General features: G+C 38.7%; 1 protein-coding gene across 1 annotated transcript in view; it reads left to right on the top strand.

Annotated features, from left to right (window-relative positions):
• srrm4 (serine/arginine repetitive matrix 4) overlaps positions 1–21,289 on the top strand; it is a 68,342-nt gene that overhangs the window by 26,401 nt on the left and 20,652 nt on the right. Inside the window, exon 2 of the mRNA XM_061038391.1 lies at positions 16,018–16,152. Coding sequence (XP_060894374.1) covers positions 16,018–16,152 — 135 coding nt within the window. The remainder of the gene's footprint in view (positions 1–16,017; positions 16,153–21,289) is intronic.

Here is a 21,289-nt window from a genome sequence, read left to right as displayed (position 1 = left end):
TTTACCACAAATCCAATGGTGTGTTTGAGTAGTAGACATAATGGGATTTTCACAAGGATAAAGATGATGGAAAGAGACAGCTTTTAAGGGAATATCAGGACACTGGAGTAGGATATAAGCAGAGATATCTGACAATCCACTTGAGGACAGTAGAAAAATAAGAGGGACAAAAGTAAAAAGGATGGAGAAAAAGAGATTACACTGAGGATGTGATACCCGTGACCCATATAACAACCCACAGGGTGTAGCAGCAGACGTGGGAGGAGGTTCTGACTTTGATACACACAGACAGCAGGTGGTGCAGGACTACCGAGCTCAACTCAAACCAAGACTCAGCTTCTTGGACGAAACTCAAATAAACTGAGACAGAAGGTTAAAGCAGAGGCGAGGGTGAAACAAGCCCTGAGGTCTGTGAAACAAGCGTACGAGAAGAGCAGGAGGCAGTTGGCTTCGGATTGCAAATGACGGCATCTATCGTCGTACATTTATAGCCGAAAAAAAAACCGGTGGTGAGTCTGCTAGAATTGTTGGACGCTGTGCCTCCATCTGCTCCTGCTCCACACCTGATAGGTGACAAAGATGCGGAGTGTGAGGAAGAAACCATGGGATAGTTTACCTGCTCCTGTCTGCGCTCCAGAACCAGCAGGATAGGACACATTGCCTAGTGTGAAAACTGAAATGAGCTCCTTGAGGAGGATAGGGACAGGTGTCGGGGGATTCAAAATTGTTTTGGACCTAGTGAAGTTTTCAAAACAAGTTTCTGGGTAAAAATAGTTGTCATTGCATTTATTTACTCTAGGAAGGCTTCTGAATTCTAATTGGCAGTGTTTTAATACCCTTTCTCCTCCCTTCTGACACCAATTAAGATACCTTGACTTAACTATTGGCCAATACCAAGTATGTTTCTGTCACCCATGCAATAAAAATTGCATCATATTTAATACTTTTTTCTAGCTTTGACTAACAGTTTATACTCTGCTAGCACCAAACGATTGTTGTTTGTTATGATCACACTATAATTAAGCTTTTTTTTTTTTTTTTTTAAGGGGAACTGGTAATTATGTCGGATCATTGCATAGACTGGCTTACTTGCAAATACTTCATGCTGCAGCATCTAAGGCAGTGTTTGAGGCTGTTGCTGGTGTCTGTATTAGAACAGCTCTTTTAATTATAATCTATAATTTGATGAATGTATCCAATCATCAACCTCTCTGAAAGCCTTTTTCTGGCTGCATGTGATTTATTATAGATATGTTAATAATAGTGTAGACTGACATGTGAAAACCCATCATTATTCAGGGATTCAGATGTAACATTTTCAGACTCAACCCTCCCTGCCAGATTGCACACTGCTCCTATGAGGGTAATTCAATAGAAAGGGCAGTGGGAAAAAAAATCCTCTTTATTCTAAATTCTGTTCCACTTTCCATTCCGCTGACATTGATTATCTAATGAGGGAACAGATACTGTGTAACATGGTCACAAGTGAGCCTTCGTGAATAATTCACATGGCTATTTTGCATGGGAAAGGGCATCTGCTGAGGCTGAGGTTGAAGAAAAAGAAAGAACATGCTGGTTTATTCTGAACACTCCTTTATCACCAGCATAGATCCAGATCTTGTCAGGAGTTCCCTCACTCTGCGTCCTGTGTCGATTGGCCCAGTGAGCTTCATTCTGTCTGTCATGGCCGCGTGCAAACCTGATACGTTTACTGACACAAATTAGTGTGGGACTCTTGCAGCTCATTAAGGCATGAGGGGAGATTGAAATAGCAATTGTAAGGTCCCAATCTGTTTGCCTGTCGAGGTCTGTGCATGCAGACAGGTGTGAGGAGGAACCCGTAATGCTAGAAATGATTCCCATAGAGCAATTACAAAGAAGTATGATGGTTGATAATTGGAGGTGGAAGTAGGAGAAAGCATCCCAAAAGGTCCTTGACGCACAGATCTGTGGCTGCTGGTCTGTCAAAGCCGATTCCAAATTAGCTTCAGTGTCATGATGAAAGTTATTTACAGTTTTCTTTGCAGATGCTGGTAAATATCACTTGTTTAATTGGCTAAATACATTTCAAGCAGGTGGCAGTTTTATTTTCTGTCTGTTTTCTCAATTAATTGGAAGAGGTGTGGAGTGTTTATTTAGTCTGTCACAAAATCTAACAAATACCCGATCCTGAACCCACCTGTCAGCTGCTGTTTGAGAGAGCAAATTAGACCGCATTGGGAACAATAAGACCTCGTTCAAAGCTTACACTCGCAGGCCCATTTCCCTTTTCAAACCTTTTTTTGAAGGCTCCAGTCGTTGTCTTCTACTTTGGACAAACCCTGTAGAAACTTGTGCCAATCACTTGCAGGCTTTTTCCTTAGCAGCTTCCTTCTGGCCATTCTTCATGTATGGTGCTATGGTTGTGCTAATTAACCTCAGGGTGTGCAATGATTATTGCTCGCTGCACTTCACATACATTAGCATCTGCAGAAGGCTCTTCAGTAATCTCCTTCACACAGGAAGACGTGCAGTGAGGAAGTACGCCTCACAAGCAGCTAATTAAACCCAACTATGCCCGCTTCCCTCTTTCCGCCTTCGCACAAAGAACCCTCTAATCACTTCTAACTCGATTTGGAAGCAAGTAATTGATGCACATATAAAGTTTATGATGCGTGAAAGAGGAGAAACACTACCAGTTTAGATGTTAACAGTCTGGGCTAAGAGGACCATGTGACACTACTGTTATTTTTCTTCTAAAGGCTTCTTCTTAATGGAGTCATCGATTTTGACCACAAAGGGCATTACGATGACGATGATGGCTGTGATGATGATGATGATGGCAGCACCACAGTGTAACTATTATGAGGTTCCAGACTAATCGGCACTCAGACGAGCTTTGTTTTGCATGTTGCTGTCTCCTGGGTGTGCTGTCTATATGCCAATGTAGAAATGTCTTTTCTTTGCTATTGTGTTCACTTGCTGCTGATTACTCCGTCAGCCTTGGCTCTGTTTACTTCACTCGAATAAACTTTGTCAAACATTTTGCTTTTCAGGCCAAAGAAGCTTGTAACAGGAATAACATGTAAAGTAGCAGCAATAGGGAATGGTGCCATTTTTTTTTTTTTTTTAAATAGAACCTCTGGTTTTACTGTGCAATCCCCAGGGAAGTGATGCTGCATCTTACTATACCACACAGAACGTACTGACAAATGCATGTGACTGTGTGTGACTTTGACATCTCAACCCCCACCCCCACCATAATACATTTTCTATACCCATGGCAGCAGCAGCAGCTTCTAGTATGAAGATGTTATTCAAATTGTGATATTCCCTCCTACAAGTTTTCCTCTCCTCTCAGCCTGTAGTGGCTCCTGTAATGAACCGCAGCACTAACAGCTCTGGTGATTTGATTTAAGCTCTACGGAGAGTCGGCAAATAGAAAGAGCTGCCAACTGAATCCAGCAGGTTTACCTGAGTCAAATGAAACCTTTAAGCTATGATTTAATGCCGTAAAACATTTATTTTCCGAAAAAGGTTCATCTTCAAGTTGATGTTAAATGTCTCATTTACATAACTCTTGAGAGAAACATCTAGATTTTCAATATATATTTTAATGGGATGTTCGAGGCCTGCATTGGGAATAGAGCGGTTGGATTTGACTGCTGCTCCGATATTTTAGTTTTTTCCAATGCATGTAACTTGCAACGTAGTCAAATTGTGTTTGTTAGCCTAATTTTATTTTTTACTGAAATACTGTGTGGATCCATCAAAATAATATTTTCCACCAGGCTTTCTATTTAAAAAAAGAACTGGCAGTGAGGAATCACTGTCATTGCAAGTATTTGGGAAAAGTTCAAAAGCTTTTAATTGTCCACCAGAGGGATTTTTTCCCATGAAGTTGTAAAATGTATGTTTGAGGACTAGTAATTCCATTGACTTCCATGACCATTATGACATTTGTGAACATACTCTAGCCTCATTATATCTGTAAATTCAAGAATTTTAATGACAAAATCTCTAGGCCCAGCCATTGACATAAGCAGGGATGTCAGGGTAGGTCATAACGGGACCTTCACTTTGTGTCCGCTTTAATTCTGCCTTGCATTTACAGTGAAGGAGCTAGGCCACTTTACTCATTATAACAGCAAATTATTCAAGTGGACAGTCATGTAACTCAATCATCAATTTAGTTCCAAATAAAAGCTGCTCACAGGAAATTAGCATTTTAAATATGTGTAATGGGTGTGATTGCAGGTGTTGGAGTTTCTCATGCTTCATCATGTGTTGACATTTGATCACAGTTCCTACATTTTCCTGCTGCTTTGAAACAGCCAGGCTGCAAGAGTGTCATGAGCTTTAATGACTGGCTTCAGACTAAAAAAGTCACAGAGTTTCTGCACAGCCTCGCTAACGCTGGCAGTGCAATTGCGCATACACAGTTTCTATTAAGATTTCTGACATGTTCGAAGCTTTCTAATCACCCTGAGTAACCTCTACTTGAAGTTACAGCTCCTAAGTAAACACTTCCCTGGCCTGAGGCGGAGGTCTGAGCCAATCGACTCATTTGTTCTGTTCTGGAAGTGATTGCTGCCGAGTGGAGACTGCTTTAATTTGATTGATGTGTGGTTCACCAAGCCGTGGATTTGCTTGTAATTACTCTTTGTGCTCACCGTGATAAGGAAATTAATCAAGCCATTATGTTGCTCCCATTTTATCATCAGGACACAATAATTGAATAAACCAACCTCACTTGTCTTCAAAGTCACTCTGGCTCGCAGCGTTCTCAGACGCAAGAAGGGGGAAGGGTGCACCACTGCTGATTAGCTGATAGATAGTGAGGGGAAAATGTTCACCTCAGTGTTGTCATTCAGATGGAAATAATCCAGGCAGTTGTTCTCCAAATGTAATCACCGACCACATTATGAACTATGATGATAGTTTGTTTACAACAGATAACACTCAGTTAACTGACAGTAATCAAAGTAGTGTTGAAAGCGTTTACAGTGATGTTGGATTTATATTTAGTTCCTGGGCGGTCCCTAGGACACACATGGAATATTTGAGTTGGTTCAAGGGAAACTGAATCTTTACCCACTGTTTTTTTATGATGAATATTAGTGTTTAAAGCAACTACGAGAATCTCTACCTTTTTTTGCTACCCCATAGGAAAAAAGTCAGATGTCTTATCTTTTTAGGGATCTTGTAATGTAGATGTATGATTATTGGACACCCAGGTGGTAGCATCACTGACAGGCAGCACATTGTACATTGTCGAAAAAGTCATCATCTCCCTGATAGTCTCGTTTGCTCTTATAGGACATCAGCATAAATTTCAGTCTGTTTCAAGCAGGGAGTTGGTAATCGGGAGAACTAGGAAACATTCTTGGTGGGCCAGGCAGGTTGTAGGGCCGCAAGGACAGTGACGGTAAATAGATCATTCAGGCTGCACTAACCGTCTCAGCCTAACTTTCAGTCAACCTAACGACAGGCTGAGAGCTGGAGCTGAGGCGGGTTTTAAGCCTTATGACAAAACCGTTACATCGTGCCCACCTTCATGTCAGCTACGCACCTGACTATGGATAAAACGTTTAAACAGAGACTTTTTTTAAAAATTCACCCCCCATACAGCGTGTGCCAGTAATGACAATAACTAATTAGAACTATTTTTCGTTTTTAGTTCCTTAACTTGTTAATTTGTTAATGGCTTTTTTGGGGTGTATGCTACTTCCGGGGCTCCTGGAGCCATCCTCAAGCAGACACGCGACAAACTACAGGATTTTGCACTTCTGCATTGGCTTCATTGTTCAAGACCGGAGGGTGCCACTTGGTTATAACTCGACCAAGATCTAAACATAATCTTGAAAATGTCATCAGGCATCTGAAGTCCTTCTTACACAATTTAAGAAAGGTAAATGAAAGGCTTAAAGTAATCAAAGTGAATGTATACAAACTTTTCACAGTTCTACTTCAACAAGGAAGCAACACTTTTATGTTCCAGCTGATCAAGCAGGAGCAATTCTCAACACATTTTCCAACAGTGTAAAAAGGGAAGGGTTCTTGATAGTTGTGAAGTTGTTTGCAACCACATTTATTTTGACCTCTTTTAGCTTTGAATAGTTATTAAAAGGAAAAATCTGAGGTTTGAAGAAGAAATCCCTCTTCTTTGAAACTGCTGACAAATGACGAACATTTCACTGAGAAAAATGGTGTAACTATCATTTTCTAAGGTCTCACCAGCTTAAATCATTGGAAGCCGTTTGAAATATATTGAACACGAGTTTAAGCCTTAAAATTGTTATAGCTGACAAATATTTGAGGAGTAAAAGATTAAAGTAGAATAAAATGAATTTACTCCACCATCATTTGTTAATACAATTTATGTCAAAGCTTTTCAGAACACATTGTTAAGAGAATTCCTTTAAAGATAAAAATCTGAGCTTGGAATTAAATCAGAATAATGAACTCCCTCTGTCCTTTATTCTAACCCTAATGTACATCCAAAGCTTAATGCTGAAGTTGGATGTGACATTTGGAGCACACTAGCAAAAACGAGAGATTGCCTGGAGTCAGTAAAACCTCCTAACTGGGGCTGTACATCCGTTTAATCTTTGATGTTCACTTCTATCATTCTGCCTTCCCATCATGCATTGTGAGGAAGATGAGGCGGCCAATTTGGGGCTGATCTCAGCAGCTCAAAAGGATTTGCATCCATCCTCGCAATTTATTCTGGCAGGAGGAACGTCACCAAAGAAATCTATTACCCATCTGCGTTCTTTAAGGAGAAAAATCACCTCAGCTGGGGAGGGAATACATGAGGTTATTTTCTTACCCATAAGAAACGAAACAGCATTTTCACATGACCAGACTTGTTCCAGAAGGCATGACGTTCCCCAGGAACATTTCTCCCAGGAACTCCAATGGGAAAAGTATTAATTTCATGGCAACCTAAGTGTTCGGCAGTCAGACGTCTGATTATACTTGACTGAAAATACCAGCTCACTGAGGGGCTCATTTAATTGTAAGTATGTTTTGAAATCTCTGAATGCCATCTTATAAATGTCAAGCTTTTAGTACAGAAACCTAATGACATGTTCTAAAGTTTTAATGGCAGCTTCATTGATCCTTTGCCCTTTGCTTTAATTGATTTAGGCTGCTTGATTGCATGCCCATGTTCGTGTGAGTATTCAGCTAATTGATTTCATCAAACTCTCTGAACATTTAATCAACACTTTGTGCAAAAGTATCCTTGTTTCCATGAAAACTTTGGACAGGTTACAAGTGCGGTAACAGTTATTTCTGTGAGGGATGTGTTTAAGTCCTTTCCCCTTGTGGTATAATTCCTTGCACAAGTCCTTTGGGTGATGATGAAGATGTTCTTGACTCGAGTCTGAAACTTATTGTAAATTAGAGCCAGTAACCCCTGGACCACCCTATTATAGCTTTAATTGTTGCTCTAGTCTAGATCATCTATTTCCCTGGTAATTATCTCCACTATCATCACTATAGTAATATAACAATAATCAATGGTTCCCGGTGGCTCTGACGGGGATAATAAAAAGTTTATTAATTTCATATGAGGCAGGGGATCTCTTCAATCATTTGTTGAATCGTAGAAAAAACATAAAACCAGGGTAATGCACTTTCATGTTTCACAAATTATTCCTGAGAGGATGACGTTCATGCAAAACACTTCATAGTCTCCATTATCAACTCTTACAGCTTTGACAATATGTTGACAAGCTTGTGACAAAAGGTGGAGCTCCTTAAGGGCTACAGTAGTTTGGACAATTTGGAAACCTTTTGCTTTGAATTATCAGATGTTTGGATTGTTGGACTGAGTGCCACTGCACTGTACAGAATTTTAACAGAGAAAATATTTTTCAAGGCTTACTTAATTCTTAAATAAAGTTTATAAGACTACTTCAGATGGCGACTCTTTTAAAGCTATTGCTGCCGTAAAAATGACCCAAAAATATTTTTCAAAATGACTTTCTTATTGAGATTAAAAACAAAAATCTTGAAAGCAGTTATTACCTGGTACAAGTTCTTTGGCTTCAAATTCATCATTTTCTTTTTAGACATCTTAAAATGTTGTATCATCCATTGATCCCTGTTGTTGTTTTCATTGTTTAGCTCCAGGGTAAGCTGTATTGATCCTTCCATGTATATCCTCTTAACTTACACAGTTTGTTATTCACTTGAACTATTAGGCTTGAGTCCAGCACTCCGCAGCCCTGTTGAGCGCTGGCATGGTAACCATCACAACAAAAGACTGGTTAAAGTGTTGTTTTTTTGGAGAATGTAATCTATATCAGTGATTTTAGAGGAGAGGTACTGAAAATAGACAAAAAGTCACATATATGTATTGATACTCACTGTCTTTATTTTAAAAAAGTTTCATTCCAAACATCATCATTTTGTTGTTGCTCAGTGTAGAAATGTAAACAGACTATTCAGGTCATAATTTGTATCCACTGAAAACCAGGGCTTGATCTAAATATTGAACAGTAGGTTAGCTTCTCCATTGGTTCCCAATGTGGTTCTCCTAAAGTGGAAAAAAAAACCTAAGGCAGAACAAGATTATAAAGAAAGGCAGAAATAATACTGTTAAACAGTGATTGTGTTAACTCGTGACTTATGACTTTATATTTAGTTTTAGTACAACATACATTCATCAGTAGTTACAACAAATTATTCATGTATCTAAAAGGACACCTTTAGTTCGTGTTTGTAGGGCAAGCAGGTGGTGCAATAAAGGTTGCAAAGGGTAGCCTGACCCCATCAGATTAAAATAAAAAAAAATCAGAATACTGGTATCCCTAAAGCTGTTTTAATAACAAGTTATATTTTGTTTGTTTTTTACAACAAAAAAAGTAAATTATAGAAATCTTATCCAACTTTATTACAATGGTATAACTTGAGCCTCCTATAGCTGCTTAGCAACATGCAGTTCCTTAGAGTTACGCTTTAAGACACGATACTGGCTACAATTTCTCATCCATGCTCAGCTTATAAATACATTTCCCAAAATGTGGAACAACTCTTTTAAATGTTCACAAGCCAAAAATGGAAACGACCCAATGACCCATTTAAAATGTGACAGGATACAATACTATCTTGAAGAATGAAGAAATAGGACTTTGTGGATGATCCAGTGTTCACATGTAATGCATAACATAACTAAATGTACTTTAGAATTAGAGGATGTGAGTGTATATACACTGATTTGCTGTTGGGAGAGCAAACCACATCCGAGCTGGAGTGCATTCATCTGTTGGTGCTTTAAGGCAAAATTGAGATCACAGAGAAGAGAAGAAAATGTACAAATTCCCCTCAAGTGTCTCTCAACTCTAAGATCTCATTCTGTCACAGTGGGGTTTATATCCACATAAGGGATGGAAGAAAAAGGTTGCATTCAAGTGCTGCATGTTTTTTTTTTTTGCCTCCCTGTAGATCCTCTTTCAGCTCTGAACACACTCCGACTCCCCAGAAGGCCAGGAGAAGCTAACTGTCAAACTGCTTCTTATCGCGCTTTGAGTAAATACTGAAATTGAAGTAGCAGAGTGCAGATGTAAACAGTACGTCTGGCAGAATGCAGGTGTGTTTGCAGAGAGAATAGAATCTGTGTTAATCGCTGGTGTGATTTTGACACACTTTGAGCGCAAACATCAGAGCTGTAATGCACTGCTTTGCTAGTTTCTTTATTGGCTGCCTACATGCTTCCTGCACACCTATACCATGTTATCTGATATGTTTATGAAACCTTCAACAGAGAGCTGCTCTTCTGTATAGCAGTTAACAGATTACAGAGCACCTGCTGGCAGATATTGTAGCAGTTTATTTCAAAATAACATCCTAAATGGGATGTGGACAATAAAACTGTACACAAACTATAGTGATCCTCCTGTGGATCTGACAGTGGAAGATGTTTCATGAAAATTGTAGCAAAGAGCTGAATGTGCTGAAGACAGGTAGATCGTTAAATAGAAAAAAGAAACAAAGATTAGACATGTGCCTTCATCATCAAATAGACCATAGTGTGGCACACTTTTATATACCAAGCCCAGGCCCAAAAGTTGGATTCATAAGACTGCAACTAATATCTTATTGAAGAAAGTAATTACAAATCACTATTCTCTTCTTTTGAAGACTTGTTCAAATTGGTTGTTGGACCACGTATCCAATCCTGTTTGAGGAGAATTATAAAAAATAATTAAAGTAATTAAAAATGAAAACTTTCTGTTGATTGTTTTCCCAACCTTACCTTAATTGCAGTCACTCAAAATCCATTTAGGTAAATTAAAGGGCGACCATTCATAAGTGTAGTGCGGTAAGCATTAAATGCATTTTGAATCAAGACAAGGTACTGCAAACCTACAAAACGTTCAAATTTGAACATTTTCACTATTGAATTAATTTGTTTTCCCTATAATAATCCCCTGTGAATAGAACACATTTAACATTGTCCTTTTCAGTATTTATTCTAAAACATGATCTTCCTCTAACCTTAAAGGATTAGACATTTCTATACTTGTGTTTTTGTTGACAAAATGTAGAAACCAACAACAGTGGTTCAAGTCTCAAAACTTTACCACTTCAAGCACCTAAAGCACCCCAGACCAACTTTTTACCACCAAATATGTAAATTACAAATAACAAGTGTTTCAGTTACAACATTTAGGAAGCAGGGTGTTCAAATCTCCTGTTGGTGCCCAACCTGTCAACCCTGACCTCCCTGTGACTTGTGCTTTAAAAGAGTGACCCACTTTCTGGTTTGGAAAAAACATTGTCCGTTAAATGAATCCAGGCAGCCATCACCATGTAAATTTAGTTGGCAAATGAGCTGCATATAGATGCTTTTTGCAGGAGACAACGTTGGCGCTCTCACACATCCTGTACTTCAACACATCTCTTTGTCCAAGTTTGGAAGCACATAGTGGTGAACATTACATCAACTCTTTTCAAACAATAAGTCGATCAATCTTTATTTGTGTAGTGCCAATTTAAAACAAATGTTAACCCAAAATCCCTTAAACGCACGGTATGTAAAATCTGTTGGTATGAGGCTCTCAATCAAAACAGTAACAAAAGAAGACATCAAGGCTGGCGGGGTATCATGGGAATGATTCTCTCTGTTACTCCCCTCTCCCCAGTGAAAATGAACTCCGTCTTGTCAATATGAACGGGCGAAACCTACCTGACAAAGACAATATGTTCTATGTATCTGAGTTTAATTTACATGATGTTTTTATCAAAGAAGCAGGTACGGCAACAGTACGGCAACTTTCAGCTGCAGCTCCCGTTAGCTTATGCAGCGGTCTTTGACATAACATCCAGTGTTTCCTTGGCAACGATCAACATTTCGTGTCTGCCATGGCGGCTCATCGTGGCGGTCGCCGACAAGACACGGACCGTTACAACTATAAAATGATGGATTTCTCTGGCTTTGATAACTTTTGGAAAAATTTGAGATAATGCAAGTACTCAACAAGAAAATACATATAACAGGTGTAGTCAATTTATAATGAATCTACATATTTTGATGTAAACATTCGCAACCAAATTCTACATATTATACCTTTAAACAAAACCAGACTCGTGTTGAACAAACTGTGTTGGGCTTTTAAAGTGTGATAGAGGGAGATGCAGGAAGAAGGAGAAGGATAGAGACAAACAGAGCAACAACAACAATGACTAAGATAGATTTATAGCTACATGTCAGTAATAATGGTAAAAGTATGTGTACTAGCAGTAACAGCTAAGTATGATAAAAGACTGGTCAGACTAATATTAGCAAAGATGTTGAAACAGGGAGGACTGATTATGATAATTATAGAGGTTGAACATTCACTTTAATTGTAATAATTATGATAACAGATGTAAGGTTGATATTAATAGTTATAGCAGTTGGAGTTGGGGGGTTGGGGGTCCATGACAGCAAGCCATCTTCACCAACGATCCAGAAGAACCTAGGAAGATCATACAGTACATATGAGCTTTTAAGAAGAAAAAGTGCAGTGTTCCATTCTGCAGTGTGTTTTTTTCTTGCACCATCTGTCTCTATCTGTTACCCAACCACGTGATGGGGAACAGCAGCGGTGTATGACAGGGTCTAGAGGAGTGAGACGCTCCCTCTGTGACAAAGAACTGAACATGAGCCAGTCACAGCACGGTCACTCCTCTGATGACAGGAATACTTGTCACAAAGGAAGGCAAACATGCGGTGTGCGACACAAGAGAGAGATAGAGGTTAAAAAGTTATCGAGTTGGGGCCTCAAGCTGCAGGGGTTGTTTTTTTTGCACTCAGACAATGGTTTCAACGAGCAGCTCCTCTTTGGCGTGGCATATTTCAGTTGGGATTGCCATGGAGCTGATCCTGGCCCATGACTCCATTTTACCTGCGTTACGGTAAACAAATCCTGTCAGGATTTTGGAGGATTAATGCCAATGTAATTCTCCATCATGAAGTCCTCAACTTAATCCACAGAGTATTTACATTCTTTTTTCTTTTTTTTTTACCCTCGTTTGGTGCTTTGAATTGTCCCTTTAAATACCTTCAGTCATTTCCTGGTTACAAACTGGACTAAAAAGGGATTATAGATTGAGAGAGAGTAAACGTATATATGTGTTTGAGAGAGAGAGAGAGAGAGAGAGAGAGAGAGAGAGAGAGAGAGAGAGAGAGAGAAGGAAGGAGCAGGGGTATCATTTGACAGATATAAACAGCACACTATAAATCTGGGTGCTTATGGCTTGGAAAGTTGGAGACATAAATTGCAGGGCCGGATCATGGGAATGTGCATCAATGATGGCAAATCGATTTAATTTAGAAGTCATCAAACGCAGCTCTGAGAGTGTGTGTGGGGGGGGGGTGCTTTGGGCCACTTTCCACTCAGGCTTAACTCAGGGACTCACATCAGAGCGTTCAACATCCTGGATGTTTCAGACATTTTTTGTTCTTCTGTAGCAGCTTTTTTTTATAGCTTTTATTTTTCAGATCCAAATACTGCTACATGCAACCAAGGACTCCTTTATAGTATTTTACGAGTTGACAATGGCTTTGCTTTCTATTTTTCAAAAGATTGATAATGTCAGATAGTACAGAAGTCTTACAGAAGTCGCTACAGATTTTTGTCAAATGAACATGGCCTATGTTGAAAGAAACATTGAATTACATATAAATCTAAATGCTAATAGGAGAGAAGGCATGGGCTGTGGAGGACAGTGAATAACTACAAGCCACAATAGATGTAGCACTTACTGTTGATGTATGTAGATTGGAGGTGTAGAGAATTTCTATGATGGATTTCCTAGAATTTGCTGGGAATAATCTAGACTAGAGATTACATGTCTGGGTAATCAAGATAATCACAGACTCTTAAACTGTTGCAGTAAGACATGGGAGACGTATGCTGACATCAACCAAGATATACACAATTTACACGAGTGAGAGAGGTTCCAGGGATGATCTTGGTTGTTTAATAGCACCAGCAATCTATTTCCTTCATCCCTTTTGATTAGGTTAGTGAAGGCAAGAGCGCTCAGTGCTCCTACAACCCATTCCAATTTCCAAATCCTCAAATGCCAATGCCAGGTTTTGGCACTAAAAGCACTTGGTTTGTTTTAGGGTATTATCATGGTGAAGCTTTATTGTAAAATTAAGTGTTGAGTTTTACTTCAATATTGAATAACCTCGGACTGAGAGTTGGGTAACAAAAGAACAAAGTTCTGCTTGGATTGTAGGGGTTTGGATTGATTAGATGTCCCAAATGTTTGGTATTCCTCTATGACACACTGAACAGGATAACAGTTTTGCATCCAACCCTATTTTTTTGGTTCCTGAAACCTCTACTGTCAGATAGTCTCAGGTCTACAGATACAGTAAGTTATTTGTAGCATATGATACATGGGTAGATGGACGGTTGGACTTTATTCATCTCAAACTGGGAAACTGTTGATAAATGATTGGATGATGTGCAGAATTAAACATGGGAGTGGTAAATGGCTTCTCAGCCTTAACAACCACAAGGATGCATTATTTCAGGTGTTTTCATTTATTGCTTAGTATTTTGCCTTAACAGGTAGCCCATTTGAGGAAGATATGCTTCACAAAGATCATCACACCCTCCTTTCATGAAGGCTTCAATGATCAGCATTTGTCAAAAAAATATGAAGTGAAGATTTGATTCAACTGCAGGATTATTTTGGAAGCTTTATTGTTTGGGGTTCTGTTCAACATCACTTATACTGAAGTTAGTTTTCTGTTATTTGTGCTACCAATTTATATTCCTAAGAGTAGTCTAGAAAACAGAAAAACCTCACTGGTATTTAACTTGGAGTCTATATTAGCCTGATGCTGGCAATGATATATACAGCATAATTCAATCAGCAGGCGGTTTCAAAGGGTTTCACAAAGATATAAACCCAAAAGAAGAAGGAATGACATTTAACAGGACATTTAACAAATTGTATTTGTTTCAAACATTGGTTCTCAACTGGTGGGTCGGTACCCAGTATTGGGTCGTTGAGCAATTTTCAGTGCTTCACGATGGTTTGCTTGGGATTTTTTTTCCCAAAAGTCTATTAAGCGCTTATTAAACATTGTTTTGTTCCTTTACTTTGTTATGTCACATACCATCCAAGGTCCAAACTGTGCAATGTTTCATTGAGTAAATCCGATTGGTTGCAAAAAAACTAAAATGTGGGCGGTCATTTTTTATGGAGGAGTTGGTGGTGGGTCATGAGGCTGAACCAGTTGAGAACCACTGGTTTACTTTAAACCATAAATCAAAGACATGAGAACAACATAAATGTGACTTCTTGATAGCAATTCTGGAATTTGGAAAATGGATTTTGTAATTTTTGCATCAATGTGATGTGGTGGCAGCTTAAAGTAACTAAAAGCTTAAAAACATATCTAACCATGCCACCGTTTTTTTTATTACGTGAATTTGAACACTATAATTTACACCGCTCTGACGTACAATATAAAAGGAGATTTTTATTTACATATCTATTAACAACCTAGAAGAGAGGCCCATCACCTTGACATTCAGAGGTTTCTGTTCCACCAGCCTCCTTGATCAGAGTAATCATCCTCGCGCTGGCTGTCTTTATCTCCCCTCTCACCTCTCAAACACTCGGTCATGTCGGAGTACCCAGTCTGCCATTTTACGTTATTAGTTCCCTGCTCAGGGGCCGCTCCCTCTTATGCAGAGAAGCAGAGGAAAAAGGAAGGTGAGGAAGATGGAAAGCGACGGCTCCTGCCTGCTTGTCGCTGAGGGGAGAGGAGGAGGTGGCGTTGACGGCCTAATCTCTGTCTCTGATTATCTTCTCATTACTATCAGACGGGAGCTACTCGAAGAAGAGGAGAATGTGTAATTATGCTCAAATCTCCCATGACTAAAACAGAGGATAATAAGCAAGGATCGAACTGTGTGCTCACGTCTAATCGTTCAGTTTATTTAGTCATTTGTTCTGCCCGAACATTTGACTATGGATGAGGATATTTTGGAAGGTAGGATTAGGAAACACCTGACTTGTAGCTGCATTATTTGGAAGCCACAAATATTATTTAAACATGAGGCTGAAAATTAGATTTCTTGATTTTGCTTCAATGCCTATATTGATATATGTTGAAAAATTAAAGCTTAATAGGCTTTGGGTTAGTAAAAAAAAAAAAAAGAATTTGCATTTTATGTCGCTGCAACTGCAAAGCACAAGAAAGATAGAAAACACCATTTACCAAAATGTCAGGGCAACTGGTGCATGTAAATAACTACATTTCAATTGACACCTCGATTTGAATGGTAAATGGCTGACCTCCAAGTTTTCCCTGAGTATGGCTACGGAGGGAGAAATGGAGGGGAATAAAACACATATTCAGCAGACCAGAGGGAATATGGCTAACCAAGCATGCTAAGTCCTCCTCCCCATTGTATGATGGAAGCGTTAACTGTGTGGACAACTCAAAAGAAAATCACTGAAAAGTTCTCCTGAGAAGTGCAAGTAATTTTATTTTTTTCTCTTTCCACTCAGCTCAGAGACGACAGCCTGCCAGCCACTACAAACTGATGAGAGGAAAGCGGCGGACTCCCGGGTGGACACTGCTGACAGAAATGGCTGCATCAAAGGAAAAGGACGCAAACATCACAGTCATCACAGGGCTCGGAGGTGAGCCGTTTTTTTTTTTTTTTTTTTGCTTGCACTTTAAAAACGATCAAGAAAGTTTCCTAATCTCAAAGAACAAGCACTTGCAAAGAAAAGTGAAGAAATCAGATGCTTTAAAGTTGATACATTTCAGAAGACGAATGTTTTTTGTATTTGTTTCTTCGGTTGCTTTTGTAGATTAAAATGCTTCTGATAAAGCCTTTTCAAAATACAACAAAACTCCTTCAGGGCTTTCCTCTCAGAGAGAAAACAGCGCTAATCTCTATATTCAGTCCTGGTGAACGTAAACAGTCTTATCAGGTCAGACCCAGTGGAGAAATACAAACATGTTGTGAGGAATTCCACACTCTGTCAGTCAGGAGCTGCCTATTCAACAACACCTACAACCAAAAGGCTGATATAATTCTCCGGCTCCTTCTTCTAAGGTGGGATAAATCAATTCAGGTATATATATTTATATTTTTCTGAAGAAACCTTTTAATTCATCCGACACCTTCAAAGCCTTTTTGCAGCTGCACAGCAGGGAAGCTGTGGGTGATATGTAAAACATGACTGCAGCCACATCTGAAGTGTTACAGAGGCTCATACACATGAATCACTTCTCCGTGGATGAACTTCACCCAGCGGCTGCTTGTCTTTGTTTTTCTGAGTTAAACAGTGAGTGTGGAGAACATGCAGGTATGCGCGGCTCTGATTATTCTTTTTTATTTTTTTTGCTGGTTTGTGGTGCCAGAGAAGACATCTGAGAAGAAAAGCGCATGGGGAAAAGATTTATAGTGTTTTTCATCCCTGAAAGTGAGAATTCTTTTTTTCTGTGAATTGAATTACACAAGAGGACTTCACTGTTCAGTACTTTAAAGGCGGGAGATATAAGAAGTTGTTTGAAACGTCGGCACTAAGGAATTACAAGAGATGACTGGAATAATGTGGGCACACCACACTGGTTCACTCAGCAGCCCGGCCAGATACTTTCTTAAGGAAATAAATTAAAATAACAGTAGGTCCAGTTTTATTTTACATATTTAGTTTGCCATTTCTACGCTTGAGATTCAAAGCTAATCAGGTTCTGAACACTGTTGAGAACAAAAGTAAAGAAATATTTTCCATGCATGATGCAGATAGATATGTAACTAAACTGAACTCAATGAATATGTGATCAAATACTGTATATTACTTTTGCTTCAGATCGTTTCCTTTTTTATCATTTTAAGAGTAAATTCTTCCATGTTGTTTTCCAATTCAAATAAATGTTCCTGGGCCCGTAGATTATAATGGTAGGGCCAGTGATCTTGAAAAGCCATAGCTGACAAATTTAACTTTATGTCAACCCCATATAGAGTAACACGTTTGCTGGAATGGACCTCATGATCAGAGGCTATAGTGCTTGTCACACAGGTCGCAGGTTCAGCTCCTGATCCAGGTGCTATTTGGGGCATGCTAGTACTGCTCCCTCTCCCTTTCTGTCAGTCTTTAGATGTGCTGTCCTAATAAGCCGGAAGCCCAAAAATAATCTATAAAGAAAATAGTAACATCATGATGCAGATTTGTAAAAAGTAAAAATGCATTCTTTGTCCAACCCAGTCTCATGTCAAAATGTGTCATACCTACGTTGGTCCACAGCGCAAAACGTAGTTGTTTAACAATCAGGGCTCTAAAATTGTGACATGTCTACGTTTCCTTTTGTCTATTCTTTTGTATAGGCATACCTCAGGTCACGTGACTGCCCAATTTTCCCCTGGCGAAAAAATAAACATGGCGGACATCCCTTCTATTTTCGGTGGAAAATGCAATATTTTAAGATAGTTTGAGGCTTAAGTGTCGTTTTGATAACCTTTCTGGCGACAAATGTACATAGTATCTTCATAATCTTCGTTCGGTTTATGTTTATGATCTTTAGTTTGTTTGTTTCTACGAAGATTCTTTCAGGTCTCGATAGAGAAACGTTGGAATGTTATGTTTTCTACTGTTGCTATGGTGGTAGCTATGGACGCTATCAACACCGAACCGGAAGGAAGTGGACGTTCGGTTCGTGGCTCTTAAAACGGGTTACATCAGACCCTAGACATCAAACTAAGCTCCTATGCAATAAATAATGATTTCTGTTACATTTTTATGGATGTCTTACATTACAACCAAATTTAATAAAACGATTGGAACAGATCGCTGCATATTAGTAACATTCTAAACTATAAAATGTAACATTACATAAAGACAATACTGTACGGTTTGTGTGATTTATATGATTTTATTTAACAAAATAATCCTGACGGATTAGATTAATACCAGAAAATGCAATCAATAAAGTAAACGGCCGGCGATAAGAACTACAAACGGGCGCATGACACTGACATCAAATAATGACGTATTGATAATCGTCACTTGTGAGCGACCTCTTTATTAGATCTTTCAGGGGGTATTTACTGATGTTTTTTAAGGTTGGTTGCAAAAACACATCTTAAATCTGTGTTAACCAAAGATCCCATTCCAGGAATCTAAGCAAAAACCCATTCAAAAAGGCCATTATGCTGCATTATGGTCTGCCAGTGTACTGCTGACATGCGCAATCGTGCAGTCATGCCCACTGTCGGTTTAAAGGCCGAGGGCGCGTTCACTATCGATTCAACGAAACTGAATATTAAAACAATGAATAATGACAAATTAGATTAACTCTTCTATAAGGAAAGAAGGATAAAAAAAAAATACTAGGATGAATTAATATGGACAAGAGCATAAGAGATTTTTACTTTTAGCCATAATTCTAAACCAAGCACTAAAGGCTGTCCTCCAAGCACATAGTTCCCCAGATTTTATGATATACTTACACCAAAACAAACAAACAAACAAACAAAATTTAAATTGTATGTACTGGGCTTTGAAAGCGCTCTATGAAAGTATGACTGCAAGACCCCTTGCCTAAGAAGTAATATATATTTAATTGAGGGTACACAGGGGAGTTGAATTGGATGGTTAACACATTTATGTTATCAGATATTTAAAAAATAATTGATACATTTGTTAAAATGTATTTTAACCATATATAGCAGCTCCCCCTGTTGTTTTGGTGAGCTGACTACCCTCACATGGTACTTTGTTCCAAGACCTCTCTAAAACACTTATTCCCATGTCTGTAGCCCCTTTTGTTGCTGAGATATAAGCCTTCAAACATGCCCTTGGGTCAAGGTTCAAAGGGCATTATTTCAAAACAGGGGTCATGTTGAAACCTCATCTTCACATATGTTACTCTCCAGGATGAGACCTTTCCAACGATGTATGTCGTTCAGCTCTAAGCCAAAAACTTAAATTTTCTCATTTCTTAGGTAAGGGAAACACTGAGATTTGTCTAAAAGACTACAATTCCTCAGAGTCAAGTCATACAGCTTGATACTGAATGGCGCCATAATTGTAGTCTTTTCCATTTCCAAAAAAAGGTTGTAACTAGGATTATAAAAGGCTTACAAAATATATATTCACTGAATATGTCACGGATCTTGTGTGGCCGAAGTATTTATTGCATAGTACATATATGATCTATGTTAAAATAAAGTACATATATCAGTTAATTTCAGATATTTTGACTGTTATTCTAGAAACGGGAATTTTGGTAGTTATGTCTGGCGTTGTGCACAGAGGGAACATAATTAGGGTTGTAAAAAATGTATATCTACCCACTATATCAAATATTTACTAAAGCCGAATGGGTTTTGTAAAATAATCTAGACTATATATATTGTAAAAAAGTGGTCAAATCAAACCTGTTTTAAAAGATAGTATTAATCTGTCAGGATTATTTTGTTAAATAAAATCATATAAATCACACAAACCGTACAGTATTGTCTTTATGTAATGTTACATTTTATAGTTTATAATGTTGCTAATATGCATCGATCTGTTCCAATCGTTTTATTAAATTTGGTTGTAATGTAAGACATCCATAAAAACAGAAATCATTATTTATTGCATAGGAGTTTAGTTTGATGTCTAGGGTCTGATGTAACCCGTTTTAAGAGCCACGAACCGAACGTCCACTTCCTTCCGGTTCGTTGTTAATAGCGTCCATAGTTACCACCATAGCAACAGTAGAAAACGGAATATCCCAACGTTTCTCTATCGAGACCTGAAAGAATCTTCGTAGAAACAAACAAACTAAAGATCATAAACATAAACCGAACAAAGATTATGAAGATACAATGTACATTTGTCGCCAGAAAGGTTATCAAAACGACACTTAAGCCTCAAACTATCTTAAAATATTGCATTTTCCACCGAAAATAGAAGGGATGTCCGCCATGTTTATTTTTTCGCCAGGGGAAAACTGGGCAGTCACATGACCTGAGGTATGCCTATACAAAAGAATAGGCAAAAGGAAACGTAGACATGTCACAATTTTAGAGCCCTGATTGTTAAACAACTACGTTTTGCGCTGTGGACCAACGTAGGTATGACACATTTTGACATGAGACTGGGTTGTCTTTGTCATGTAGGTCACCAAATATACCCCTTTATAAATCCCCATCACCCTCTGTGAATTTAGGTCATGCCATTGATTTTCTTTGTAAATTCCCTTTTTAATCTATTTTGGTCTTATTCTGGACTCTAGAACAGTTAAAAGTCTTAAATCAGTGCAGTCAAGAAGAAAAGATTGACTCCAGCTTTCTTACACTCACTAGCAGCAAAGACAAGGTCCCAAAGACACTGTGTTACCTTTGTGGAGATTGTTACCTTGTACCTCAGGATCTGATAGTTGAGAGTAATTATCCTCACAAGGCGATTGTTTATCACCTTTGATCACAAGGTCACCAGGCAGGACGAGGGAGACAGCAGCTACCTCCAGCTGTGATTGAGCTTCTAGCAGCTACAAAGATGCATTACAGGCGCCACGGTTCACCTGTTTTAAGCAAGTATTTATTATTACAAATAAATAATGGATTGGAATTCACACACACAAAAAAATAACAAATTCATGTAAAATATTGTTTAGTTTACTCATTTCCATTTCATAAAAAGTGGCTAATGAGGCCAGCACTGTCTCTTTTTCAAAGCACTGCAAGTGACTGCCTGAGAAAGTCTCCTCTGTTCAGAGGAACATTTTTCTTTGGATTGTTATCTCGCTAATTGGCTGGCAGCAGCCCAATTTAGTTGA

Source organism: Labrus mixtus, chromosome 5 (genome assembly GCF_963584025.1).
Source record: "Labrus mixtus chromosome 5, fLabMix1.1, whole genome shotgun sequence".
NCBI classification, from domain to species: domain Eukaryota; kingdom Metazoa; phylum Chordata; class Actinopteri; order Labriformes; family Labridae; genus Labrus; species Labrus mixtus.
The sequence above is the reverse complement of the archived record's forward strand: the minus strand, read 5'-3'. Positions and strand labels throughout refer to the sequence as shown.